At 41.5% G+C, this 21,815-nt stretch overlaps 1 protein-coding gene across 1 annotated transcript in view; it reads right to left on the bottom strand.

The window, feature by feature from the left end:
* The window catches only part of PHACTR1 (phosphatase and actin regulator 1), a 508,392-nt gene that overhangs the window by 101,558 nt on the left and 385,019 nt on the right, over positions 1-21,815 (bottom strand). The window contains exon 4 of the mRNA XM_028152411.2: positions 3,755-3,835. Within this exon, the coding sequence (XP_028008212.1) occupies positions 3,755-3,835 (81 nt within the window). The remainder of the gene's footprint in view (positions 1-3,754; positions 3,836-21,815) is intronic.

Genomic DNA, 21,815 nt, shown 5'->3' on the forward strand with positions numbered 1-21,815 from the left:
TTTTAATATATTTTTATTTTTTTCACAGAGGAAGGGAGAAAGAGAGAGAGATAGAAACATCAATGATGAGAGGGAATCATTGATCGGCTGCCTCTTGCAAGCGCCCTACTGGGGATCAAGCCCCCAACCCGGGCATGTGCCCTTGACTGGAATTGAACCTGGGACCCTTCAGTCTGCAGGCCGATGCTTTATCCACTGAGCCAAACCGGCTAGGGCCCAAGAATTATATTTTGAAGCCAAACTCCAATGTGACTGTATGTGGAGAAAGGGCCTTTAAGGAGGTAATTCAGGTTAAATGAAGTCCTAAGGGTGGGCCCAAATCCAATAGGTCGGATGCCCATCTAAGAAGAGAAAGAGACATCAGGAGTGTGTTTGCACAGAGAAAAGGCCAGGTGAGGACCTAGCGAGAAGGACACACCTGCAAGCCAAGGGGAGGGGCCTCACCAGAAACCGGCCCTGCTGGCACTTGGTCTTAGTCATCCAGCCTCTGGACTGTGAGGAAATAAATTCCTGTTGTGTAAGCCACCCACAGTGTGGTGTTTTGTTATGGCAGCCTGAGCAGACTAATGCATGTATTATCTCATGTAATCCTCATTTCAAAATATATCCACACTTTCAGATAAAGAAATAGAAGCACAGAGAAGTTAAGCAACTTGACTAAAGTTGCACAGCTTGTCAGTAGTGAAACTGGAATAGAATCCAAGCAATTTGATTCCAGGGCCCATGTTCATAGCTGCTTATATAATGTCACATAAGGTAGCGTGATTAATAGCCATAGTGACACAAAACTGATGATTTTATTAGAAAAACCTATAGCCAATAGCAAAAACCTATAGCCACAAACTTCTACATGTACTATGCACAACGGACTTCTAATTTTATTCCCGTTCTTCTTCTCTTCTCCCCATCACCCACACAGTAATACTTTATCTAGCTCAAGCATTAGTTGAGGCTCGGGGGTTTGGCAGTAAGCTGGTGAGGTCCACATTCCCCTGGAGTTTGCATGCTAGTGAGGAAAGGCAGCCGACAACCAGGCAGGAAGAGCAGACACACAAATAAAGGAAGTGTGGTGACAGTGGGGGCCAGCCTGCTCCTTCCCTTCCCATTCAGTTCTTGCATGTACACTATAAAGCAACCATGAACAGGGCACCGCCCCTGCCCCAGTATCCAGGCCTCATGTTCCTCTCTCCATAAAGTGAGGCTTTTGTTCCAACAGTCTGACCTCTTTGATTACTAAGTCAGGATGTTACTTAGGCAATGCTTGCCTTGGCCCACATGTTACTCATGATGAAAACAATAAATGCTAGAGTAAAATGTATTCTCTACTTTAGAATATTCCCGACGTTTTACAGTAAGAAATACAAGGGTTGCAGGAAGAACAAAGGAAGGGGGAGGGATCATTTAACTGAATCTGAATGGGCTTTAGTTGTGCCAGTAACTTATTTGCACACATGGATGCTTATTACGTAACACTAGAGGCCCAGTGCATGGATTCGTGCACAGGTGGGGTCCCTCAGCCTGGCCTGTGGGGATCAGGCTGAAATCGGCTCCTTGACATCCCCTGAGGGGTCTTGGATTGCGAGACCCCTCCTGCAGGCCCAGCCCCCAGGACCTGGATGCCCAACAGCTCCCTCCTCCCTCCTCTCTGGGTCTGGGGTGTAAGCGAACCAGATTTGGGGCCAACAGTGCCCTAGCAGCAACCTAACCCACAGCTGATTCCGTGAGGAATTGGGCTCCCTCCTCTACTGGTTGGAGCGTCTGCCCCCTGGTGGTCATTGCATGTCATAGCTACTGGGTGAAAGGTTGAATGGTCGGATGGTCGCTTAAGCTTTTATATGTATAGACTAGAGGCCCAGTGCACGAAATTCATACACTGGGGGTGGGGGGGTGTCTCTCAGCCCAGCCTGCATCCTCTCACAGTCCGGGACCACTTGGGGGATGTCCGCCTGCCAGCTTAGGCCTGATCCCCAGGGGAATCGGGTCTAAGCTGGCAGGCAGACATCCCTCTTGCAGTCCAGGGCTCTCGCAGTCCGGGACCCCTCGCTCCTTACCACCTGCCTGCAGTGAAGGCGGGAGAGGCTCCTGCCACTGCCGCTGTGCTCTCCAGCCGTGAGCCCAGCTTCTGGCTGAGCGGCGCTCCCTGTGTGGGAGCTCACTGACCACCAGGGCGCAGCTCCTGCGTTGAGTGTCTGCCCCCTGGTGGTCAGTGCACATCATAGCAACCAGCCGTTCTGCCGGTCATTCGGCCGTTTGGTCAATTTGCATATTCAGGTTTTATTATATAGGATCATACCAGTAGTTGGGCACCTCCCATCTCTCCTAGGGAGTGAATATGAAGAAAGGAGTTTGGAATGAAGCATGAAGACTTAAGGTCGGTATGAGAAAGGCTTTGGGGTTTTGTACAGAAAGCAAGACATCAGAGAAAAGTGACAAAATTATGGATTCTCTTTCCCTGGAAAGCTTACTCAACCAGAGAAGCTGTGCTTGGGTGTGGCCTTCCTCAGAAGCAGGGTAAACTGGCTCACCATAGGGGTTCCTGGCCCCAGGAGGCTCTGAGGATCATAGAAGGTCGTTGGGAACAGTGCGACTTCACATCCTGCCTCCAGACCCCTGCCACTAAGCAGGGCAAGAGTGGTGCCTCTTGCTGCTTGTCCCGTTTCTCGGCAGCACGTTGTGCCAAGAGAAAATACTCGAGCAGCACCACTGGGAAGCCCCATAGCAGGAACGGGTGAGTGAAATGCACCAGGGGAATAGGGACTGACTCACTGAAAAGAGATGGAGCCAGAGAGAGGCACCGCAGGTAGAAACACACCTGCCTCTTTGAACTGGAACCCAAGCGAGGCCCGCAGAAGACCTACAACAGCAGGGCAGACGGACTGCGCTGTCAGAACTACAGGATCACCCTTGTTATCAAGATGGATCTTTAGAGCAGACTATTACTGTGCTCTAATAATCCGGCCCAGCAAATAACACCAGCCCCGAACAAGAAGATGTGAAACAGACAATTACAAGATTGGAATCAGCAGCCTGTCATTTCACTTAAAGCTTTAAGTGATGTGTGGCCCTGGGAGAGAAGAGAGAGTGCAACTCAAAATAGCAAAACTCTTAGAAAAAAAGGAGTGAAGAATACTTACTATACTGAGTGAACCACTCCACGCATTTGATTCAAAGGCAGTAATCCAATAAGCCAAAGACACGCAGTATTCATTGGCAAACACGTGTGGACACATTCACAGAACATCGGAATCGCTATAACTATTGGCTTTTGAAATACCACATATGTACAACTACACTTTATAATTTTACTCACTTTGATTTCCCCTATTGTGGGAAAGTGGACTGTCCAAAAAAATCTGTTAGGGAAATCCTAGATGCTGTGGATTTCTGACACTCGTCTTGGGAACCCCAGGGTCTGAAAGAGCTTAAGCAATTAAATTCACGCCAGCTGTGTGTATTGGAACACCAGCAGGCTCACAAGCAGTACCCGCATCATTCCTGGAGCCATGTCGTTTTTCTTAGCATCCTGTGGTTTGATTCCAATGCTGAGAACAAGGGAGTTTGTGTCCCCCCTCATATAATGCTGACAGCTTTATCACCGTCTGCTACATTCTCTTTTCTCTCCAAAACTGTCTGGAGTTCTACAGGTTCAAACCCTGATAAAGTGATGCAGAAAACTGTACCCAACTCTGAGAAACATGCACCCAGATTCCATGCACGCCTTTCCAGCCCGCGGAGGGTGGACCAGTCCCCTTACCTTTGTCATAAATTTCCTTCAAGACTCCTCGTTTTATCAGCTCCTCTCTGCTTTGCCTCATTGATATTTTCCTTTCCAGGGCTGCAACAAAACACAAACAGAGAAGCGGTTGTGAATAGGCAACAAAAATGGTTTTCAGAGGAATCATATTTCAACATATGGAAATGTAATGTATGGGAAAGCTTCTGTAAATTCTTCTTTACTAATAAAAAGGTAATGATATCAGCTAACATTTCAATGATACTATGATCAGCATTTTAATCAGACATTTCATTTAATTTTTAAAACAACCTTCAAATTACCTATGAGGTAGGCATGTCTATTTCATTTTATTGAATCCTGATGTGTGGTTGAGGAAACTGTAGCAGAGAGAAGCTCAACAACCTGTCAGTCACAAGGTCACTGAGAAGAGGAACCAGGATTCAAATCAGAAGCACTACCTCTGATCTCAGTTTAACCTCTGCCTCGCAGCACGTTTCCTGAGTGTGGTATTTTTTCATAGCTGGGATTTCTTTCTTAAAGATCTAGTTCATGAAGACCAGGACTCAAGGAGGATTTTTTGCTCCCTAGCTATTACAAAAATGGTACGAAATTATCTCCTAGTGCAGTGGTTGGCAAACTCATTAGTCAACAGAGCCAAATATCAACAGTACAACGATTGAAATTTCTTTTGCGAGCCCAATTTTTTAAACTTAAACTTCTCCTAACGCCACTTCTTCAAAATAGACTCGCCCAGGCCATGGTATTTTGTGGAAGAGCCACACTCAAGGGGCCAAAGAGCCGCATGTGGCTCGCGAGCCACGGTTTGCCAACCACTGTCCTAGTGAGTTCTTTGGATGGAGAGACAGGGGTGGCGGGGCACGTCCAGGGAACAGCCCACCATTGCTGTCCTCTCTACCCTCCAAGTTGGAGCCCCTGAGTGAGGAATGAACTGTTCAATCACCATATGCACCCTTGCCCCCTCACTGGGGACCCACCACTCACCTGAGCCAAAAGCTCCAGCAGGTGGGAGCTGAAGGGGAGGAAAGGGCGGTTTCCCCTCGAATCAGTGGGGATGATGGAGGGCAATTGAAGTGGAAAGAGAGCACTGAAGTAGAGCCGTGAGGGGCAGCACTAAAGGCAGGCCTGGGGCCCATGGTGGGCGGGGCAGTGAGCAGCCCATAAGAAAGTTATTCCAGCAGCTGATGCTGGGGTTTCTGGGTGAATACCCAGTGCAGGGAAGACAGGTGATTTGGGTTGCTTTTGTCACTTTGAGAATATCCACATCATTTCAATACACAGTTATTCAGGGGGGAAAAGCCAGTTATAAAACAAGGAAACTATTTTATGTGGATAAATTCAGATATAGACTAGTCTCTCTCTCTCCTTCCCTCTTACACACACACACACACACACACACACACACACACACACACACACACACACACACAGTATAGTTTAGTGCAAATAACACCAATAAAAACTAGGAAGCCAGCAAGGGAACAGGGACTGCGATTCTATCTCAGGTACACACTGGCTGTGACCTTAGGCCACTCTGAGGGTCTGGGATGCACTCAGCCCCAGCTACTCTGATGTAAAAGGCTCAGGTGGGACCTGGACATCCGTATTGTAACAGAAAACTCTCTGGGCTATTCCCAGCCATATCAAAACTGAAAATCACTGATGATATATTTTGGGACATACTATTTTTAAAAGATTATGTTCTCACTCTTTCTGTTAACTTACAATGAATTAAGGGGTACAGGAACAAAAACAGAAATGTCAGGTTAGGCTACACTCGTATATAACTTACTAAGAACATAATAATAAAACAGATACATATAGATATATACCCACAGAGGTGAGGGCAGGAGGGTTGTACAGGAGGACAAGCATCAGACCCTTTCTAGGCTAGCGCTGCTTCCCCATATGGCCCCCGTGGCATGGCATAACTCTTCCTCTTGGGATCTGTGAGTACAGCAAACTGTCTTGTCAATGGCAGGTGTCTCCTGATCTGCTGGCCCACACCTGAATAATCATAAAAGCTACGTTTTAAAAGCACCCATCCTTGCACTGGTTTGTAAACAAAGAAAAATAACTAGGGGGATTTCCCACAGCTTTATGTTCCAATCTATTTTTTTAAAATGTGTTTATATTTGAGCAAGTGCTTTAGAAATGGGAAGGCTGGTGAAGAACTGATCCTAGGCAGCAAATTCCCCCACAGCCCGGAGACTAACGGATAATGGAGTGACAGTAGTTCCAGTCTAATCACTTTTGTAAGTTCTTCTTTTGAGCCACCACTGCAGTCCATGCCACTAAAAGCCCGTTCCCCATCATCTCGCCTTAATTATTTTCCCAGTCTCCTCATCCACATGGGTTTGTGCTAAGCCAAGGAATCCGAGCTTCTTTGATTGTTGATGAATTTAAAATAAGGATCTTAAATGGGCTCATTCTCCTTAGTCAATGCCTGGATTGGATGAATTTGTTAAAAATAATTAGGCATTCTCTTCTTACTTTCTGCATACACAATATGCTTTTATTTTTTATTTTTGAAAAATATTTTCACTTTAAATAATTAAAATAAAATAGAGGAAACAAAGTCCTTTTACACCTGCCTCCTTCCATAGACCCAGCTCACCAAATCGCCCTATTGGCCTCCTTTGATACTGGCTCCCTCTTTCCTTTTTACCCTCATTCACTCCCTCTTTCCCATATACTCACCCCCACATATATTTAAAACTGTAGTATATATAGTTTTAAAAAATAAATAGAATCCTTATGCTCATATTTTCTACAGTCTTTCCCGCTCTCATTTATCAGCATGTTTTAGAGCTCCTCCCATCAGCACATGCAGAAGCACCTCATTCTTTCTGAGCACCACACACCGTTACATGGGCTATGAGCACCATGCTTTATTTAACCATCCGCAACTGAAGTAAATGCAAGTTGATTCAAATTTGGGGTATACAAACATTGCTACTGTAAATATAATTGTTCAGGCATGTATGTGAACAGGAGTAAGAATTTTTTAAAACATATCACTAGACATACAATTTCTGGGAAGGGTAGTACTGATAGAAGGAAAGAACTCATATTTTCTAACATTTAAGTATTGCTTTTTTATTTTAAATCCGAGGAAATGGAAAAAAGCAATATTGATGCTGCAACAAGACATTTGGTTCTACTCAGAGTAACATAGCAGGGACCTACTTATACTTTTCTCTAGGATAAACGACCTCTGTTGATTTCTTTGTTCAACTGTCTTTACATTATATTCTGTAGGGAAGAGAAGGTTGAAGGGGGGAAAAAACTGAGAAATGATGAAATTTTCAGTAGCTTACTGTAGAGTCATATACCTTCAGTCGTTTAAAATAGTCAACCTGTAAGTAAAACCTGTAGCTTTTATCCTTTTAAAATCTTACAACTCCAGTGAAAATGGATTTAGGCTAGAAATCTACAAGTGACAAACTGAGTGAGCCTTGAGAGCCCAGGCCGCAGCTCCACTCCCATCTGACTTCATGAGTAATAAGGATATGATGCCTCGGCCCACATTTACCCCATCTCCAGAGAAAATGCTTTCATTTTTTTAAGGTGAAGAGGATCTGTTTCAAATTAGATTTATACAAGAAAGCAAGGATTTGGAGAAGTGTGTAAACCTGGAGGTCTTCCATTATGAAAGATCAAAAGGCAAATGCCAGTTGCTCTCTCATTTCATAAGGAAATTAATGAGAAGAGCAACACAGTTGTCAATCTAAATGCTATGTTGAAAAAGAAGATAAAGTAAAAAGGAAGGCAACTCTACATGTCTAGTGTCAGGCAGAATGGGTAAACATGTTCAAGAACTCATATTAATCCAGAAGCAATTTGTATGAGCACCAATACTACGCTTTTTACTAACTCAGAAGATGCTCAAAAGTCCTATGAATATCTAAACACTTGCCAAATATGGAATGACTAGGCAGGAAGGTTTTCAAGAACTTGAGTACCTAAGAAAAGCTTATTGAATTATTAGAAGCCCAGTGCACAAAATTCGTGCAGGAGAGTGTCCCCTCAGCCCAGCTTGCACCCTCTCTAATCTGGGACCCCTTGGGGGTTGTCTGGCTTACATGTCCTCATCAGATGATAATAATCACAGATCCTGATGCCCCATTGTTACAGCATGAACGTTAGTGAATATGTAAGTGGAAGGAGACATGGACCAAGCTCCTTGTCTCTGATATTGCACCAGCATTGTTCTGTGTGATGACGCCTAGCTAGGGAGAATAAACTCTTCATGGCCCGTGAGGTAGGAGATGAGATTGTTTATTTTCTGTTGTTTGTGATTACATCTAAGTCATCTAGAACAGCACTTTCTAAAGTCTGTTGTGCAGAATAGTAACCCCCAGAGATTGTTCCGAGAAAGGGTTCTGAGGACAATAATTTGGGGAAACGCAATGGACCATGGAGAATCACAGTGGTCATTAGCACAAAAACACCTACAGTTAAGAAACCTGCTTGACTCAGTTTAACCCGGTGTTTCTCCCAAATTCATTTGACAATGTGACTCTTCCATGGAATAACATGAACTTTCACTTTGAGGAGAATGTCCGGGAAATGCTGATCTAAATACCAGGTTGTAGGAAGCAAGGGAACCAGGGAGGTCCATCTGTCTAACTCAGCCGGGGCATGGAGGGGCCAAGCTCTTCAGTCAGGAGTTTTCCAGTAAAGGTCTGTATCAAACACAACAGAAACCCAAAGTCCTGCAATATCACTGAGCAAGGCATGACTGACCTGAAGATGCTAATGGAGCAAAGTGACCAGCCCTCTACCTACTGTCCTCCTGATGGGAACTTCAGCTGGTAGGAGATCTGCATTCCAATGAGCCTCCTGATGGGCCGCCCCCAAGCATTCTCCAGATAAATAAAGACTAGACTTGTTTAACCTTGAGCAGCTCAGTACCACATACTATCTGCCCCAAATAACAATTTTGGGTTGGACATAATGGATACTAGGCATTTCCTTCTGACAGTAATTCAGACAGTGTAATTCCTCTGGAGTCATGGAGCATGGGAGTGGGATTGGATCATTAGCCAGGAGGGGGCGATTTGTTCTCAATACTGTGGGAGACGTGCCCACAGCCAGGTCTCACAGGAGCTCTGGCCACTGACAAAGTGATGGGAAGAAGGGAGGATCACAGATTCATTTTAAGCTGTAAGTTGTGCTGTTAAAAGTACATTCTCTATGGATTTGTAAATGGATCTTGGTTAAAACTGTAAAAGCGTTTTGGGGTCAGCTGGAAAAATATGAATATGGCCTGGGTATAAGAAAATACTAGGAAATTATTATCAGTTTTGCTACATACTGTAATGGTCTTGTAGTTATAGAGGACATTTTTCTTATTTTTTAAAAAGAGATGCATAATTAGAGAATTCAGTAATTTATTTTAAAACATTTCAGAAGAAAAAACAAATATGGTCAAATCAAGTAACTCTTAGGTGATGGTCATATAACTATACAATTATATAATCTGATCATTATACACTTCTTTCAACTTCACTTATGTTTGAAAATTTTCAAAATAAAAAGTAAATGAATGAATTTTACAAGTAATGTTGAGTGAGCAGAGCAACACAAAAGAACACATATACTGACTCTACCAGAGTAAAGTTTAAGAACTGGCAAAACTAAATATGTGGTTTAGAGATACATATCTCTAAACTTTAAAACTGCAAAGAAAAGAAAGGATATGATCACACTAAAAATCAGGTTAACGCTACCTTTGGTAGGAGAGGAACTGCAATTAGAAAGGCACATTAAGCAGCTTCCGGGTGCTGTCCATATTTTCTTTTTTGATTTGGGCAGTGGTTACCTAGTGTTTCTGCATAACCATCTGTTAAATTGTATGTTGATGCTAGATGCATTTTCTCAATGTGTCCTATTTTCCAAAATAAAAACATTAAGAAGACATTCTTACTAACCCTGCTTCTCTTTGTACTGTTGCAATAGTCTCCAAAGGGGAATAAAAACCTCAGCCACCATATAATGAAATTATGCAGTTGGCCAGCAGACTAACTCCTGTTAATGAAAGAACAGGTGATTATAAGGCAGTAGAAACCACAAGTCCTTTCCTGGTCTTTTGTTCAAATAGGTCAGACCAGAGTGTAGAGGGCTGCTCCTAACGCTTGCAGGTCTCTAGGTAGCAAGACTGAGATCTGGAGTATTTTTGGGGGAGAGGTGTCGGGGGGTGGTGAATGTTGGCAGCAAGTTTTAGAGGTGAGTAATTGTGCAGAAGAAATGATTCTGAATTTTGAAAATAGGATGACTGTTCTTGGAGCCCATTCTCGAAGTGACAAGCAAGAAGCAACTTACGGGAAGTAGTTTTGCAAGGATCAGGCTCCTCACTTTTGGGAGTGCCCTAAGGAAAGTTACAAGTTGCAAATTCCATTTTCTTTATCTCCCACCCCAATCTGCACAGGAAACTTCAAATCAAATTCTAACAGCACTTAGGTATTACTTTTCTCTACTGAGATCTATGCCACAAAAGAAATAACTCCTTCATTTACTGCCACCCACCTCCTATGGGAACATAGTGTAACATGATTTAATAAAACCAAGATCTGAAAAGTAGTCTACGTTAAGCCCTGATTATAGCCTTCACTTTGTCTTTTCGCCGATATATCACCTCATATGAAAGGCTTTTCCGTTAAACATGAAACAGATGGCCCTACAGTGACAGAGAGTGCAATGTGATCTAAGTGTTTATGTGGGAAAGAAAGGTTTAATGCTTTGGGGCTTGCTTCTATTACCTGTAAGAAGTGTGTCCTAATAGCTAATTGTTTTGTGATTGTGCACCGAGCCACAATTCACATTTCCATCCTGTTCTCGGCTGCCTAACACGCCCCCTAGGAATAAAGAGAAAAGTCATTGATTTAGGGCTGGTTAAGTGAGTTTCTCCTTCCAGATGTGGGAAGCATAATGTTGCACTGTATTTCATTCCAGACACCTAATTATTATTGATCGCTTTATGATAGAAGTGTACTGCCTAAAGCAACAAAGAATGGGAATCTGAAATCCTGCCCAGAACAGCTTAATACCCCAGCTACCACCTGTTACCCAAAAGATAATAGGGCCCTTGTTCAAAGTGTTTTTGAGGTGCCAAGTTAATAGAAATGGCTTGCTGCTTCACTGCTTGTTTTTCTACTCATGGTCAGATCAACCCACTGCAAGGAAGTCTTTAGAAGGCAGTGCTAAGGTATTTATGCTTTAAAATCTCACTTCTCTGACCCTGTATAAGACAGAGAAAGAAAGCAGCATAGACCAAGGGTTTTATTAATCAGAACTAAAATCAGTATTTTGAAGAAAAGTATTAAAAAATCACAACTATGTGGAATTATGTCCACTAAGACAAATATGTTGTCTGAAAGGGACATTCCTAGTGAAGACTTGATAGCAACCTTCTGTTGCCATGGTAACACAAACTATGTGTTAGGAGCTACTCTATGTACTTTCCATATAGTATTTTATGTAAGTCTCAAAACAACTCTACAAGGTCGGTACTATTCTGTCCATCTTGCAGATAAAGAGGATGTCAAGTAGCTTGCCCAAGGTGCACAGTTGGAATAGAATTCAAGCTGTGTGACTCCAGTTTGTGAACGCTTAAATATCACATTATACTGCTCACCTATGCCTTTGGAAGCTAGGATTATGCCTCATATTTGTCCAGCCTATCTACCGTATAAATAAATAATCTTACATAGATAGGTTATAGTGTATACATAGAAGAACTAAAGATATAATTTTTGCTATTTCCTGTGCATAATTTTATAGCTTATAAACTATGATTTCTTAAATCATTCTATTATGAGTAGCAGTTATATGTTTCCTTGAATGAGAAAGCACAATTGTTATTATGACCATTCTCCACTTTAGGAAATAGTTAAACTGGCCATAGAAAATGCACAAATGTTTAATCTCAGTACAGGCATACCTCGTTTTATTGCACTTCACAGGTGTTGTTTTTTTTTTTTTTTGTTTTTTTTTACAAAATGAAGGCAAGACCCTCCATCAGCAAAAAGATTATGACTCACTTTATTGCGATACTCGCTTTATTATGAGGGTCTGGGGCTGAACCCACAATATCTCTGAGGTATGCCTGTCTATGGTAATAATGGTCATGTTTAGGAAAGTGAAGAACTGCTCAGTTACTTCTCATCAGTCATTTCAGGTGGGGAGAACTACACAGGAAACAAAGGTGCAAGATTCCCTATGTGTTTTGATGCCTATCCTTGAAATATAGATCTACATCAAGACTTACACCAATGCAGAACAGCGATGCTCATGAAGAAGGAATGCATAGCCCTAGCCAGTGTGGCTAAGTGGCTAGAGCGTCAGCCTATGCACAGAAGGGTCTCAGGTTCAATTCCAAGTCAAGGACATGTATCTGGGTTGCAGGTTCCATCCCAGCCCCGATTGGGGAGCATGTGGGGGGCAACCAATTGTTGTGCCTCTCTCACATCTCTCTCTCTCCCTCTCCCTTCCTTTCCTCCTTTCCACTCTTTCTAAAAAAAAAAAAAAAGCAATGGAAAAAATATCCTTGGGTGAAGATTTAAAAAAACAACGAGAAAAAACAACAACCCATAATCACTGCATGTAATTAAATGTCAAAGTCTTCCAAATCTAAGAAAAAACCCAAGTAATTTTGGAATATCCCTTGCTATTCTGCACATCAAAGAAATTTTTGTTCATTTGTGTTTCAGTCATCTCCTGTGTGAGAAGATGCTTCACCTATAGATGCACGGGGTTTGCCTGTACTTCACCCAGGCATTCGCCAGCTATTGATGAAAAATAACACAGTCAAATATCCATTATCCTCAAAAAGGAGAAATGAATTATTAATCTGTATTGGGGGGAAAAAAATCAAGCTTTAGTACCTAAATACTATCCCTGAAAAACAAACCAGAATATCTGAATAGCAGGTTTGTGAATCAAACATTTACCCTAACAGCAACTGGAAACATTGAGAAACATTACCACTGTGAAGAAGAAGGAATCGCATAACATCTGAATAAAGAAGAAAGGTCTAAAGCACAGTGCTACTCAGAGCTTCCCTGGAGGCGCTGCTTGTTCTTACAGAATGCCATCAGTCCTCCCAGTTATGACAAGGCAGCGAGACGTGACAAGCAGCACACTGCTCCCTTCGGTGAATTCTCAGCAGTTCCGTTTGTCCTTTGTGATTGCAACTTCTGCGTTTTGTTTCTGATGGGTATTTTTGCACTTCTTTTGAAGTCACTGGAGCATGCATAGTGGGAGCTGACAAACGTACGATCCCTCATTCACCAATCAAAACAGAATTCAATTTCTTTCATTTGCTTTTGACTAATTCCTTATGACACTGTGAATGGGACTTTAGTCCAAGATATTGCCCAGCAGTTTCTCAGTTTCAGAAGTTGGCTCCTAGTTATGGGTTGATGGGGCCAAGGCAGCAGTTTGGAATTCAAATTCTAATTCTCGGTGCCATCATGATTTGAGTGAGTGAGGGGATGAGGTGTGTGATGGCCATGATACTGATGGGAATCAGTGGGTCTCAAGAGTGTTCAAAGGCAATGAAGCCATCAACCCATTTTCTTTATTCCTGGCAAACCCATAAAAGGAACTGTGCTGGCCTCATAAGCAGGCTAATAGAACATCTTGCCCAAGGTTATACCTACATGATATTACAGGAATGAGCAATGAAAATAGATGAATCAATTTCATTTAATTTCTTCCCCTTATTCAAACATCCTGTCACCTGACAGTTTACTAGATAAAGTAATTGCTGTGAAAACAGGAACACAGAGCCTAAATAGAAACCAGCTGGACTCTGTCACCTGTTGTGTTGGAACTGTTAGCTCGGTGATGCTATAAGCTTAGTATTTTAAAAAATTGTGGTGAAATATACAGAACATAAAATTTACCTTCTTAACCATTTCTAAGTGTACAGCTCAGTAGTGTAAAGCATGTTCACATTGTTGTGCAACTGACCCGAACTTTTTCATGTTGTAAAACTGAAACTCTATACCCATTAAATGACCCCCCATCCCTCTCTCCCCCAGCCCATGGCAAACACCATTATACTTTCTGTCCATCAATGTGACTACTCTGGGTATCTCATATAAGTGGGGTCGTATAGCATTTATCTTTTTTGTGATTAGCTTATTTCATTTAGCATAAGGTCATTAAGGTTTATCAATGTTGTAGCATGTGGCAGGATTTCCCTCCTTTTTAAGGCTGAGTAACATTCCATTGTATGGATAGAGCACATTTTCTTTATCTATTGATAAACACTTGGGTTGCTTCCACCTCTTGGTTATTGTGAATAATGTTGCTACAAACACAGGTGTGTAAATATCTCTTCAAGATCCCACTTCAGTTCTTTTTGATATATACCAAGTGGAATTGCTGGATAATATCGTAATTTTTAATTTTTTGAACAAGTGTCATACTGTTTTCCATAGTGGCTACCTAATTTTACATTCCTACCAAGAGTGTGCACAGGCTTTGATTTCTCCACATCCTTGCCAACATTTGTTATTTTCAGGGTTGCTTTGTTTTTGATTTGTTGTTTTTATAATAGCCATCCTAATGGGTATGAGATGATGAGCTTAGTTTTAAGATGTCAAAACTCAGGGAAAGGGAAATTATGAGAAGCTGGAGATATACTATTTGGCTGTGAGCTTAATGCTTTTAAAAGTTGTCATTTCTTCACCTCAGGTCACAGAAATAATATCACAAACTAAAGGCCTCCTTGGGATAATAAAACTTGATTTCTTTTTTTAAAAAATATATTTTATTGTTTTTTTATAGAGAGGAAGAGAGAGGGATAGAGAGTTAGAAACATCGATCAGAGAGAAACATTGATCAGCTGCTCCTGCACACCCCCTACTGGTGATGTGCCCACAACCAAGGTACATGCCCTTGACCGGAATCGAACGTGGGACCCTTGAGTCCGCAGGCCGACGCTCTATCCACTGAGCCAAACCGGTTTCGGCAAAACTTGATTTCTTTATAGAGGACAAGTCAGAATAGATTTTATGAATGGGGATGAAAAAGAGGAAAGGTTATATTTTGCAAAGAAAGAAGTAAAGGTGTTATTGCAGTTATTTTCATTTTCAAAATAGTCATTTATCCGTACATTTCTTCATAATTAAAGTACAGTAGCTTCATTGCAAATATTTGCATCTCCCTTCATTGTATGTGATGGAGGTCTTTAATTATGTGAGACAAAGTCTCCGGTCTATGAGGAAACCTGGCTACCAGGTAGGCACTTGGTTGGTCTCTCTCTCTCTCTCTCTCTCTCTCTCTCTCTCTCTCTCTCTCTCTCGTCTTTTTAGAGAGATGGCCAGGGTACACTTGGTCTCTTTCTTTGAAGCTTCACTGGGGTACACTTGGTCTCTTTCTTTGAAGCTTCACTGAGGTAAAACAAAAGTTGACCTCCTCAAATTAAAAATTTTAGGGGATGCAATTGAATCCAAAAGTATCAATATAGATGCTACGAGCCTTCTAGCCCCATGTTTCAAATAGACAGCAAATATATTTATAATGGAATAAAATAGTTTGTGAATACGTAGAGCAGGAATTGACAAACTTTTCCTGTAAAGGGCTAGGTAGCCACAGTTTCTATGGAAATTACTCAATTCTGCCACAGCAGCTATAGATAGTGCCCAGATGAATTGAGCATGACTGTGTACCAATAAAACCTTATTTACAAGACAGGCTGGAGGATGAATTTGGTCCATGGGTCATAGTTTGCTAACCCCTGTTGCATAAGACTCCAAGGAAAGAACTTTATTATTATTATTTTTAAAAATATATTTTTATTGATTTCAGAGAGGAAGGGAGAGGGAGAGAGAGATAGAAACATCAATGATGAGAAAGAACCATTGATAAGCTGCCTCCTGCATGCCCCCACTGGGGATTAAGCCCGAAACCCAGGCATGTGCCCTTGACCGGAATGAAATTGTGACCTCCTGGTTCATAGGTCGACACTCAACCTCTGAGCCATGCCAGCCAGGCTGAGCCCTCCTCTTGACTAGGCCTTAAACTCAAGCCAATAAGAACTAAATTTTCAACACACGTGATTTTGTCCAACCCCACACTAAGAGACTTGAGGAAACACTAGCATACTTCCTAGCAGCTCGAGGCTGCATCCTCAGATGATGATTCTACCCAATGAAAAGCCCTGCATGGAAAGCTCGATGCTGCCAAAAGCACTTCCTATTTGTTCCAGTCAACACCTAGCGTAGGTCCCAGCTCCCTTTTCTTAAAGCGTTTACTTTAGAAAACGTACAATAGTACCGCCTTTCTCACTCTGCCTCCTTGAGATGTGTATGCATGTCTACAACCTAGGAGTATCTTTCTCAAGGACCTGGAAGCCATTCCTTTGAAATGGAATCACCAAGGAAGAGACAGAGCCCCTGTCTCCCAGTCTCGGGGAGAGAAGACGCCTACCGACCATAGGAGCCAGTTTAAAGACACAGACGGCCTAATTACATCCCTAATGCCCTTCAGTACTTTCCCTGTAGCACACACCAGTGTTTCAAAGGCCCCTTGCCTTTTGTGTCCATGGAATTGAGCTCAGCATTTCCTCTGCTGCAACAGTCAAGAATTAAATTGGTCTCACTGCCTTTAACTAGTGCCCAGCTCTCTTTCTCTCTGACAGTGGTTACTGTTCCATATTGCCTTCAAGGGACACTGCTTCATCTGTAATGCTTGGGCCCCAAGACAGACAAAACTTCTCATATTTTCCTTAGCATGTCTTAAGACACATCACCCCTTCCAATCCCAGGAGGCCAAGCAGACTTCGCAGCCAGTCCTCTCCTACCACCTGGAGCCTGACCTCTCCATTTCAGACTTCTGGAGAGCTAAGCTTCATGTCTCAGTGAACTACACCAGCAACAGACTCATTCCCATCCCCCATCCCCAAGTGCAAGGGTCACCTGTGCAGTATAGCCACACCTAAGTATAACACAACTACTAAGGACTCAAACCACAAGATTACCAAATACAGAAACCTGAGTGTGATTTTTATTTTGGATAAGAAAGGGTGGAAAACTATATCTGGATGACTTATTCCAAACAATTTAAGCAAAAACCAGGGAGGCAACTTTTGAAAGTTATGTAGAATCTGAAAAAGTATGGCTTGTGTCCAATCTAATTGACTTATTCATTTATTCAATCACCAAGTAAAAATGGAGGACATCTGTAATACTCAACAATAAAGATAAATTAAACAATACTAAGTATCTTTATAGTTAAAAACACTGAACTAGCTTTAGGTAACAGGTGCATTACATTAACTTGATTTATAGGTACACCTTGAAAAATTACTTTTTATTTTCTGTACTTAAGAAATAAAAAGACAAACAGAATGGAACAACACACAAGAAAAAGGTTTCATGTCCCAGGCTGAAGCTTGCCCACTTGGGCATGAAAGATGGTTCACTAATTAACTCAGCAGCCTTAACGAATTTTCCCCTAGTGCTTCCCACAGACAGTCATCCCCCCACAATGGAGTAGTTATTGTCATTACTTTTATCATTGACCACAATGTCGTGAACAGACACTTGCTAAGTCTTTGCTCTGTGTGGGATGCAGAGGATGGTGGGAGGTCTTGATGTCTGCAGAATGTGCCGCCCACAGGTGTCTGGAGAAGGCTGATGAGCTAAGGGCCAACTGCTGGGGAGAGAAAGGAGGGACTGCTGGGGTTCGAGGGGTCACCTGCCAGGTGCAGCCAGATGGCACTGGGCGGGGGCTGGAAGGGAAGGCCGAGCTCAGCTCTGTGATACCTGAGCCAGGAAGTTTCACTAGTTAATCAGAACTACAACAAAGGCCTCTACCAGTTCTCCCACCAAGTTCCTGCAACCCTTCTGAGGTACCAGTTCTGAGAGGTTCTTTGGAGAGGGTTAGTACAGGAAGCTCTACTTTGATAGAAGAAATTGATGCCTGGGATGTGTTTCATGTCTAGTTCAGCCATGCAGGGAAGGCCCATTTGCATTTCTGTCCCTGAAGAGGGGTCTGGTGCACTATTCTACTTACAATGGTTCTAGGAAAGGATTTGGGAAAAAAGTTAGGAAACATCATGAAGGTCAAATTTTGAGTGACATCTGAGTTCAATTTATTTTTCTAAACTCTGGCTTCCCACATTATTAAAAGAATCTGAGAGGATTTTATGTTTGTGTCTGAGGTTTAGTGAAATAATTGACATGAACCCTTGAAAATAGTTAACAGGCCTACTGAATAGGTCGAACAGGCTGAGGAAGCTTTTTAAATATTTAAATGTGGAAATTATTATTTTAAAAGCAGAATGCCACATGTTATAAATTAAATGAAGGTAAAATTTCTCAAAAACTTGGGTAGGCTTTTGAAACAGGGAACTATTAACTGAAGAAATTGAAAAATAAGCCTGGCTCTTGACTTACTGTGAGTTATATGAGTTAAATGGAGCATCTTCATCTCCTGTGACTGAAGTTACTTTTACAGAAATGCTAGGGACAGATCTCACCAGCTGTGCTCTGTCTCAATGGGAGCGTCATCCCGACCCGGTGGACCTGCCCTGCTCATTGTCCCGAGCGTGAAGGGCAGGGAGGACAAGCAGACCTCAACTGTCTGCTCTGCTGCAAGTCAACGAGCAAATCTTGACAATTTATCTGTGGATTTCATTCATTTGTTCTTACAACAAATCTTTGTTGTTGCTGTTTGTTTTTTTTAGCACATCCTATGTCTAGGCACACAGCTCGGCACTGGAGATAGAGTGGTGAGTAAGACACCTAACATGGCATTAAAAATCAGGCTGAGCCTGCTCTGCTCGAGTGTTCTGATTCTGGAACCCTAATTTCAGTAACTGAGTCCTCTTCTCAGTTTCATCCTTACTCTCTATTCTTTGGGACTAAGATTCTTTTTAATTTTTATTGATTTCAGAGAGGAAGGGAGAGGGAGAGAGAGATAGAAACCTCAATGATGAGAGAGAATCATCGATCGGCTGCCTCCGGCATGCCTCACACCGGGGATTAAGCCCACAATCTGGGCATGTGCCCTGACCGGGAATCGAACCTCCTGGTTTATAGGTCGATGCTCAACCACTGAGCCAAGCCGGCTGGGCCGGGACTAAGATCCTGTTCCCCACACTTACACAAGAGTTTTTTGCTGGTGTTTTTTATTCTAAGGATTTTTATTAGGGAATTAATGCAACTGTACACTTGAATCTTCAGGCCCGTGTCTGAGTTTCTGCCGTGTACCTTCCTGACTCTTGACTACTCACCCACCTAATTGCATTCACATAACGTCCCATCACTTTTTCATTCTTCTAGTGATGTAAGCACCTGATGACCTATATTAAATCTTTTTCTGCATCAAATTTGAGTGAAACCTCAACCAAGATGGGGAGGTTGGGAAAAAGTCTGCTTTGGGGCGGCAGTGGGATAAAGGAGGTGGAGTTGGGCCATCAGAGAGAAAATGTCCCATGGTCAACTGCATCTATATAACGGAAGAACTGACAAGAAATCAGCAGCAGAGAGGCAACCAAACAGAGCTCAGAACAAAATCAAAGGAGGAAATGGGCTTCCTGGGGAAATGAAATTAGACGAGAAACAACAAAAGAGAGATCACTGGGCCGTAGAGACCACTATAGTGATGAGGCTGGAAGAAAAATATTCACCGAAAGATAGAGGGAAAAAACAAAGCTGTTGGAAAGTGAGCTCAAACAAATTCTAGGCATCTTGAATATTATGTGTAAGAAGTACTACTACCCTATTTCATACAAGGCTTGTCTAACTTTTTTGAACAATACCTCTAATGAGATTTACTGTCATTCATATTCAAAGTATACTTTTTACCTCTTTAAATGTTCATTTTAAAGTTACTGTCATGTCCTAATTTGCATAGCCGAGGAAAGGCATTTTAATTTTCCAAAAAAGGAAATCACACATTCAAACTTAAATGAATACTTCACTTATGAAAACTGCCTACAACTGACATCTTCAGATACAGAGAAAATCCAGACTGTTATTCTCTTATCAAAACCCCAAAGATAAGAAACAAGTTTATAGAGGAAAAAAGGGTGAAAGAAAATCCAAATCTCAACTTACAAATTCGAGGTGGCAATTTTACAGGAAGGGTTTCATTTAAAGTATGTCAGGCTTTGTTCACTTAGAAAAGGTCATTTCAAAATGCACCTGTCTAAAACCACAGGTTGGATTAATTCCCTAATGTAGTAATTATACTCTCTTCAAGCCTTACATTGCTGGTTTATGAGAAGATTCAGTTAAAATTTTAATTTGCCTCAATGGAATTGCAAAATTTATATTGGGCTAATGGTTGCTTAGAAAAAATATGGAAAAAAAAGTCCTTCAGATTGTGAGCTGAAGTTAATGGAAGAAAAAAGTCTTCCATATTGTGTTAATTTTTTCCCAATTCAAAGAAACCACTGGAATATCAGGTGAATCATTAAGTTAAAGTATGATTCTGCAGCACAGTTAGTATTATTTGCTTTATATTGATGTATTTAAAATTAGGGGAATTTCACCTTTCTTAATGATTTGAAATATATCCAACAAATTTCCTTTCCCTGTATGATACAGGAATTACTTTAAAATACTTTCCAGAGCTTTAAATCATTGCAGCATTCATTTATCTAAATCACAGTCAAGTTTCCAGCTAGCACGAAGCCAAAAAGGCAACGCAGCCAGCTCATGGATGCACAAGTCCATGCATTAAACCTCATGTAGTTCAATCATCGTGAGAGCTCCCCAGACTCCCTCCCCTAGCTAGTTTATGTTAATTTTAGATACAATTTAAATGGGCTTGATAGTCTGGTTTCCAAGCCCACACCAGATTGGAAACATAAATTAGAAAGCAAGAGGCAGGCAGATAGGAGAGGTAGCCCTCAACAGAAATGTGGGCGGAGATTTTTAAAAGACTAAATGGTCCTGTACCCTTTACTAGCCCCTGTGAGCATCATTGTTCAGGGCATAGCATAGTAAGAAATGTTTTAACAAGAACCCTAAACCATCAAGAAAATATAAAATTAGGTTTGCTATACTCTAAGGAGAAATAGGAAAGTACATATTTTAAAGAGACTTCTATTGAAGACTGATTTAGAAGTTCTTTAAGGCATTTAAGAGAGATAATCTTGTAGTAAGGTTACTCACACAGAACACCTAATTTCCTAATATTTACTCCACGAAGCATTATATTTCCATAATGATGCATACTGACATAAATCACACAGAGACATGATTAGCTACAGAGCTATATGCCACATGTGTTGTGCCTGATTAAAAACATCAATCAAAGGGATTAACAATTCAATAAAGGTATATTGATGTTACTATTTTCGAAGCACTTCAACAATTTTAACACGTGTTTTCTGAAATTCAGGATGATAACTTTCAAAGTGAGAAAAATCAGAACACAGTTCTAATTCCACAATATAACATCCATCAAGCCTTGTCCATTTAAATCTAGATTCCTAAAGGTCAGCAGCAGTTAAAAGTTCTGGAAGCTGTCACTAAAGCCATCTATCATTTAGAGAGTAAGAGGATACCTTGGGGAACCCACTGGTCTCTTACTTCTAAGTAATAACTTTGCTTTAACATAAAAGAATGTAAATCTGACTCCAAATAAGCCATAATTTTTATAAACCGTTCAACCCAAAGATGGGGCACAGAAAAAATGCCATGGTTATCAAGCATAATGAATCATTTCTACACAACATAGTATTAGAGATATCCATGTGTGTATATTATCATATACATGTCAATTTAAATTCTTTCCTTAAGTTATAAATATAGCACATGTCTTCATATTATATGAAAATATGGTAAATATCAAAGAGATGTAAAATCAAACACTTTACAAATAGATGAGAAGTCAAGGATTTTCTATTCCAACCTTCTAAGAAACAGGCTGAGAGAGGTTCCAATGGTACGTGTGATCAAGGCTCACACTTAGCAACCAAGACCAAAGCTAAAATCTAGGATACTTTCAACTACAGCAAGAATCAATCTCAGAAAGATCAGACGCACACCGACATGTCAAACACAGACCTCTTACTCGGCATTTTCACTTT

This window comes from Eptesicus fuscus, chromosome 9 (genome assembly GCF_027574615.1).
Source record: "Eptesicus fuscus isolate TK198812 chromosome 9, DD_ASM_mEF_20220401, whole genome shotgun sequence".
NCBI classification, from domain to species: domain Eukaryota; kingdom Metazoa; phylum Chordata; class Mammalia; order Chiroptera; family Vespertilionidae; genus Eptesicus; species Eptesicus fuscus.